The sequence below is a fragment of the Citrus clementina genome, unplaced genomic scaffold (genome assembly GCF_000493195.1).
Source record: "Citrus clementina cultivar Clemenules unplaced genomic scaffold, Citrus_clementina_v1.0 scaffold_4, whole genome shotgun sequence".
In the NCBI taxonomy this organism is placed as follows: Eukaryota; Viridiplantae; Streptophyta; class Magnoliopsida; order Sapindales; family Rutaceae; genus Citrus; species Citrus x clementina.
The window spans coordinates 17,857,394-17,865,754 of NW_006262274.1; the positions used below are offsets into that span (position 1 = coordinate 17,857,394).

Consider the following 8,361-nt stretch of genomic DNA (forward strand, 5'->3'; position numbering starts at 1 on the left):
TAACCAGGACCAAGACATTCCACAATTATCAACTATTCCCTCCCCCCAACCTGAAAAAGACATTGTCCTCAATGTTTTAAAAGGAAAGAGAAAGAGTGTAGAAGACATCACATGAACACTACAACAGAAAATATTTACAAATGGAGAGTTAAATCTAAATCGCACTTCTTATTACTGCTACTGTTACCGTTACCATCATTAGTCGACCAATTCAGTGCAACAGTCTGTGGATCTGGCTCTGGTGTATAAGCTTGTAAAAGATCAAGTAACTCATTAGCAGTAGAAGCAGAGATAAATAGTTTTTTTACAGAATGTGGAACAAAATGATTCTTTATTGCATGGTTAATAAAAGTTAGCAAGCCGTCATAAAAATTATTAACATTTAACAAACCGATGGGTTTTTTATGAATGTTTAAGTGGGCCCAAGATGCAAATGTAATTAGTGCCTCAAAAGTTGCAAGATCTCCTGGCAAGAAAATAAAAGCATCAGCATGATTCATTATTTCAGATATTCTCTCTTGCATACTTGATACCACTAATTCTTCTCCAATTGGTGGGCCAGACATGCACACTAGCGGTTTCATGGGTTTTGGGATAATGCCGAGTACTTGGCTTCCTCTGGTAAAAACAGCTTCTGAGACAAGTCTTGATAACCATCGTTCACCTCCTCCATATACAAGATGCAGTTTCCTCTCTGCTATGACACGACCAAGATCTACAGCTGCCTGAACGAACTCTTTGTACTTTCCATAGTGAAACCCAGAAAGCACACAAATGTTTTTGAATTGTTTACTCGAAGATGATGCCATTGGACTAATTTTTCAAAAACAAGTTGTGAGTGTTTGAAAAATGAGCTCATATTTAAAGATCTTGGTAACATAAATAATGAGAAACAGCTGTAAATGGGTTGGCAATATTTGTCAAATGACGAGTAAAGCTCGTGGCTCAATAATTCAAAAACAAACAGTAAAAAGAAAGTAATGATTAGAAAAAGAAAACCAAATATTTATTAAATACAAAATCACATCGCTAAATGCAATAATGCAAATGATAAAATAACAGTAAAGTAAAATAACAGTGAAGTGAAAGGATATTTACTGGTAGTTGTGATTGTGGCTCACATCTTCCTCTGGTTTTACGTCCAGTAACGGCTTGAACGCCCTCTATGGGTCGAGGATCGGCTTCCTATCCAGTTTTCTTATAAACTGGCAAACAGGGTCTTTTTGAGTCAGATTCCCAAGACTAAACTGTGCACTCTGTTTTTGGAATAGTATCCACAAATTGTAAATCTCACGTTGCACAAATCCACTTCGATGCGTCTCAAGAGATCGTAAGATATCATCCAACGATTCTTTACTCATGCCATCTTTAACGAATTTAATTTTATCTTCACGAGTATTAGAAACCATTCCTAAAGATTTACAATCTGGTCGTTTGCAACCAAGTCTTACACAGTTATGACATTTTGAGCCAAGTTGTTTAGCTCTCCTTTTCTTAGCAAACGTACTTTTACCAAAACCAGGCATGTAAGAAACAAATTGACCAGAAAACTCACCTGCTAATCGGACCTTTGCTTCAATTAACCAACGAATGTCAGAAGGAATGCCATTAATCATTAACAAACGCAATCGTTCACAACGAGCTTTGTAAATTTTCCTGAGAGCATTCTGAGGGAGAGAGGGAAAATGCTTATGGAGTTTATGTTGTATTTCTTCCATGTTTGATTTTGGGGTTTCAGTTATTGTGGGAAACTGAAGATACCGACTTAAGAAGTCACGGAGTACCGTTATCCGCCATTTATACGGGAAAATAAATCAAAACACACCAAAATCAAATCAAGCGTGAAAGCGAGCAAAAAGAATCACACAATATAAAAGGAAAATGAACTTACATTCGTCCTCTCATTGAGTTAACCTCAAGCTCCATTTGAAATTCATATATGCCACTCTCTACTGTTCTAAGTTGTCCCTCTAGATCCTCAACATAGGACACGAATTCTGGTGGTTGCAGATCCCAAAGTGGATGTGATTTACAGCTTTGTATCAAGCCTCTTAAGTGAAATTTTATACGCAGAAATCTTTTAATATGTGCGAACATGTATTTTCTCATTGAAGTGCTCATGATGTAAAATGAAAATTGATGAGAGAATGTACAACTGTCGAACAAACACGCTTACACAAGAAAAACAATGTTAAAAAAACTATGTACAGTGCATCAATCTAGAAAAAAAAGAAAAAAAATCAAACAATGAAACGGTAAAATAATAGTAAAACAAAAAGAAAAAAAAATTATTAAAGACTTAATCAAGAACTGGTGGGTCACCCAAATTAATTTCGGTGTCCTTGTCACGTGGGTGATGTTCTAGATATGGTTTTAATCTTTGACCATTAACTTTAAATGTGACACCGTTATTTGGATTCTCAATTTCTATGGCCCCATGTGAATATACATTTTTTACAACAAATGGGCCACTCCATTTTGACTTTAACTTCCCTGGAAATAAATGAAGACGAGAATTATAAAGCAACACTTTTTGACCAATCTCAAATGTTTTTCGAAAAATTCTTTTATCATGAAATGCTTTTGTTCTTGCCTTAATAATTCTTGAATTTTCATATGCATCATTCCTTAATTCCTCAAGTTCATTCAATTGTAATTTTCGCACATTACCAGCATCATCCAAATTTGAATTAAAAGCTTTAATAGCCCAAAGTGATTTATGTTCAAGTTCAACAGGTAAATGACAAGGTTTACCATAAATTAACCGATAGGGTGACATTCCTAATGATGTTTTAAATGCAGTGCGGTAAGCCCAAAGTGCATCATTAAGTCTAAGAGACCAATCTTTTCGGTTTGGGTTAACCGTTTTTTCCAAAATTTGTTTTATCTCCCTATTTGCTAATTCAACTTGACCATTTGTTTGAGGATGATAAGGGGTACCAATTTTATGTGTAATTCCATATTTCTTCATTAAAGACTCAAATGACTTATTACAAAAATGCTTACCTCCATCACTGATAATGGCTCGAGGGATTCCAAATCGACTTAAAATATTTTCTCTTAAAAATTTAATCACAGTTTTACTGTCATTATTTCGACAAGAAATTGCTTCAATCCATTTTGAGACATAATCAACTGCAACTAATATATACACAAATCCAAAAGATGATGGAAATGGACCCATGAAATCAATTCCCCAACAGTCAAATATTTCAATTTCAAGTATGGGATTTAAGGGCATCATGTTTCTTTTTGTAATTGATCCCAATTTTTGACATTTTTCACAACTTTTGCAAAATTCATATGTGTCTTTAAACATGGTAGGCCAATAAAATCCACACTGCAAAATTTTAGCAGTAGTTTTTCTTGAAGAAAAGTGACCACCACATGCTTCAGAATGACAAAAATTAATGACATTACTTACCTCATTATCAGGAATACATCGCCGAAAAATTTGATCTGGGCAATATTTGAACAAATAAGGATCATCCCAATAAAATTTCTTTACTTCAATAAAAAATTTCTTCTTCTCTTGAGCATTCCATTGCAAAGGCATTTTACCTGTAACAAGAAAATTAACAATATTAGCATACCATGGCATTGAAGTAATAGAAAATAAAAATTCATCAGGGAAAGAATCATTTATGGGTGTTATATCATTGCAGAATTCGGATGTGAGTCTTGATAGATGATCAGCAACAACATTTTCAGCACCCTTTTTATCTTTGATGGTAAGGTCAAATTCTTGTAGTAACAAAATCCAACGAGTTAGTCTCAGTTTGGCATCCTATTTACTCATCAAATATCTCACAGCAGCATGGTCAGTAAACACAACAGATTTAGAGCCAAGCAAATATGAACGGAATTTGTTTAATGCAAATACCACAGCAAGTAATTCTTTTTCAGTTGTAGAATAATTCATTTGAGCACTATCCAAAGTCTTACTCGCATAATAAATCACAAAAGGCTTACCATCCCTTCTTTGTCCTAAAACAGCACCAACAGCAAAATCACTTGCATCACACATTAATTCAAATGACAAAGACCAATCAGGAGATTGCATAATAGGTGCAGATGTTAAAAGACAAATTATTTTTTCAAAAGATTTTTGGCAATCATCATTCCATTCAAACGGTGCATCTTTTAATAAGAGGTTACAAAGTGGTTTAGATATGGCACTAAAGTTTTTTATAAACCTCCTATAAAATCCTGCATGTCCTAAAAGGATCGCACATCTCTAACTGTTTTTGGTTGTGGCAATTTAGATATGACTTCGATCTTTGCTTTGTCAACTTCAATTCCTTTAATAGAAACAACATGACCCAAAACAATTCCCGAAGTAACCATGTAGTGACATTTTTCCCAATTCAACACGAGTTCTTTTTCAATACATTTTTTTAAAACTTTCTCCAAATTATCAAGGCAATCATCAAAAGAATTCCCAAACACAGCCAAATCATCCATAAAGACCTCTAAACAATGTTCAACCATATCACAAAAAATACTTAACATACATATTTGAAATGTTGCAGGAGCATTACAAAGCCCGAATGACATTCTTTTAAATGCAAATGTTCCAAATGGACATGTAAATGTGGTATTTTCTTGATCATCAAGTGCTATAGGAATTTGATAATAGCCTGAATATCCATCTAAAAAACAGTAGTAGTGATGTCCTGCTACTCTTTCTAAGATTTGATCAAGAAATGGTAAAGGAAAATGATCTTTTCTAGTGGCTTCATTTAATTTTCTATAATCAATGCACATGCGCCAACTAGATGTAATTCGTGTTGGAATTAATTCTCCTTTTTCATTTTTAACAACAGTGATTCCAGATTTTTTAGGCACTACTTGTGTAGGACTTACCCACTTACTATCAGAAATAGGGTAGATAATTCCCACATCAAGTAATTTAAGGACTTCTGTTTTGACTACCTCTTTCATATGTGGGTTTAATCTTCTTTGAGGTTGTTGACATGTTTTAGCATTTTCTTCCAAATTAATTCTATGTGTGCAGATTAAGGGATTAATGCCTTTAATATCATTTAAAGTTCATCTAATTGCCTTTTTATGCTTTTTAAGAACAGTAAGTAACTTACCTTCTTGGTCGCTTGTTAAAGTAGAAGAAATCACAACAGGATAAGTTTGTTCTTTTCCAAGAAAAGCATATTTCAATCCTTCAGGCAAAGGTTTCAATTCCATTTTAGGTGCTTCTTGTTGTTCTGTCTTTTCAATACTTCCAAGCTCCTCAAATTTTGGCTCGTCATCATAATTTTGCGAAGTCTGCATAGAATCAAGCAACGAATTTATATTAGAAATATCAAGTTCAAGTTGCTTATTTGACTCAATTGAATTAACTAAACAAACATTAGAAAGTTCAGAAAAATTCCCTTTTTGAATATTTTCCTCGATACAAGATTCAAACAATTCCTTTTGTTCATCAGTATCATCTTCATTCTCATTTTCTTCATTAGGTTGCCTGCACATGTTGAAAACATTCAATTCCAAAGTCATATTCCCAAAGGATAAATTCATTAAACCATTCCTACAATTAATCAAAGCATTAGCAGTTGCTAAAAATGGTCGACCTAAAATTACAGGAATTGGTTTGTAACTATTCACAACAGGTTCAGTTTCCAAGACAATAAAATCCACAGGATAAATAAATTTATCAACTTGTACTAAAACATCTTCCACTATTCCTTTTGGTACTTTAACTGATCTATCGGCAAGCAAAAGTGTAGTTGAAGTTGATTTTAACTCACCAAGATTAAGTTGAAGATAAACTGAATATGGAAGCAAATTAACACTAGCACCAAGATCTAGTAAAGCATGCTCAATTCTGTGGTTACCAATAATACAAGAAATGGTAGGACAACCAGGATCTTTATATTTCAACTTATTATTAGTAGACAGAATTGTACTTACCTGTTCGGCCATGAAAGCACTCTTTCTTACCTTCAATTTCCTCTTAACAGTGCACAAGTCCTTTAAAAATTTGGCATATGAAGGAACCTGCTTGATTGCATCTAATAGAGGAATGTTAACTTTCACTTGCTTAAAGATTTCATAAATTTCAGAAGAGTGGTTTGATTTCTTTGGTTTATTCAATGCATGCGGAAATGGTGGTTCAGGTGGAACACTAGTTATTTCTTCACTAGGTGTAAGTTCATTTAGTCCTTCCTTACCCTTTGAATTTTCATCATTTTCATAAGGTTCAGGCATAGGTCTATCAACAACCTTACCACTACGAAGAGTTATAACTGACTTGACTTGGTCTGTGGGTGGATTTTGTTGAATTTTAGGACTTGGTTGTGGTTGGGCTGGAAATTTTCCTTTTTCTTGAATGGTGAGTGCAGAAGCAATTTTAGTAAGAGTATCTTTCAAATCAGAAAAAGTTTGTGCATTTTGATTGTTAATAGCATCTTGCTTTCTGATGAATGAATGCATTGTGTCTTCCAAATTTTTCCAGGGTGGTGGAACATATGGTGCATAAGGCTGAGGATTTTGAAAATTTTGTGGAGGTGGTGCTTGTGAAGATTGTGCATTATTATTATTCCTCCAACTAAAATTCAGATGATTTCTACAACCAGGATTATAAGTCTGTGAATATGGGTTTGGTTTATTGAAAGTGTTAATGGCATTAGCTTGATCATTTAGACATTCTTTAAGTGCAGGCAAAGTGGGACACTCTTGGGTGAAATGATCATTCGAATTACATATGTTACATGCAATTTCTTGAACAGATTTTACTTGATCACTCTTTTTATGCTCCAAAGCTTCAACTTTCCTAACTAGGGATGCAAATTTTGCTTGTAAATCATGATCTTCCCTAAGGTTATGGATTCCTCCACTAGATGGAGATGATTGTTGCTTATTTGTCAATTCAAAAGTTCCAACAGTATCCCAATGTTGTGCATTTTCAGCTAATTGGTCAAGGTAATCTAGTGCATCTTCAGGATTTTTATCCCTAAATTCACCATTACACATCATTTCAACAACCTGTCTACTTTGGGGTATTAAGCCCTCGTAGAAATAAGTGACCAATCGCCAAGTTTCAAAACCATGATGTGGGCATATGTTAAGCAACTCTTTAAACCTATCCCAACATTGGTATAATGTTTCTCCATTTTTTTGAGTGAAAGAAGTGATTTGCCTTTTAAAAGAATTTGTTCTATAAGGTGGAAAGAATTTTTTCAAAAACTGTTCTTGCATGTTATTCCAAGTTCTTACTGATCCAGATCTAAGGTTTTGTAGCCAAGTTTTAGCTTTATCTTTTAATGAAAAAGGAAAAAGCTTTAATTTAATTATGTTCATGCTACAATTTTGGTCCGTGTATGTATTACAAACTTCCTCAAAATCTCTTAGATGCAAGTACAGATTCTCAGATTCTAAACCATGAAATGTTGGTAAAAGTTGGATAATACCTGGTTTAAAATTGAATCGAGATGCTTCTGGAGGAAATACTCTACACGACGGTGCTCCGGTTCTGGTTGGATTCATGTAGTCTCTCAGAGTCCTTGGTTGATTCTGATCATGCCCATGTTGAGATTGGTTGTCTCCCTGATCAATTTGAGGATTAAGTTCGCCCAAAACGTTTTCGCCTTCATTCTCATCCATGATTGGTGGTGGAGATTGGGATCTACGAATTAACTTGCCACTTGAAGATCGAGACCAACGTCTCATGCAAGGGTTATGTTATAAAGATAATATTTACACAAATTGATAATAAAATAAAATAAAAAATTAAATATGCAAATAATATAAGTGTACAAAAGAAAATTAAATAACAATTTTGGTGGTTGAACCCACCAGTTAACAATAAATTAAGTATAAAATAAATGCAAAAGAAAGAAAAAGAAAAAATGGTAGTTAAACCCACCAATAAAGTAAAAAAATAAAATAAAATAAAATAAACGCAAAATAATAAAATAAATAAATAAAATGGTGGTTGAACCCACCAATAAAAAAAATAAAGCAAAAACAAAATACAAAATTAAATAAATACTGAAAATAAAAATTAGGAGTTAGTAGTTAGTTTGGTGGTTGAACCCACCAATAAAGCAAAAATAAATAAATACGAAATTAAATAAATGCAGAAAATTAAATAACTGAAATTAAAAAAGTTAGCAGTTAGCAGTTAGTAAGTTAAGAGTTAGTAATTAGAGTTAGTAGTTAAAGTTAGTTTAGTCCAAAATATGTCCAAATATGTCCAAAATATGTCCAAAGTATGTCCAAGTCTTAATTATTTTGAGGAATTTCGTCTAGGGATTTTATTACAAATTATTTTTAATTTTATGGCCAAACTGTAATTTTTAGAAGTTTAGAATAGAAATTTGGAATGAAAGTGAAACAGTTGAA

General features: G+C 33.3%; 1 protein-coding gene and 1 non-coding gene across 2 annotated transcripts; one reads left to right on the top strand and one right to left on the bottom strand.

The window, feature by feature from the left end:
- Positions 1-2,668: 2,668 nt before the first annotated feature.
- Positions 2,669-7,620, bottom strand: LOC112099160 (the record flags this gene model as incomplete). Its single annotated transcript, XM_024186270.1, has 5 exons — positions 7,379-7,620; positions 5,415-7,099; positions 5,100-5,357; positions 3,426-3,561; positions 2,669-2,813 (listed from the first exon to the last, which is right to left on the bottom strand). Coding segments are annotated over exons 1-5 (2,466 nt in total), but the record flags the coding sequence as incomplete, so codon positions are not given.
- On the top strand, positions 7,061-7,169 carry LOC112099457. The gene has a single exon (XR_002906258.1). It is a non-coding gene; the product is annotated as a small nucleolar RNA R71 (small nucleolar RNA).
- Positions 7,621-8,361: the final 741 nt, after the last annotated feature.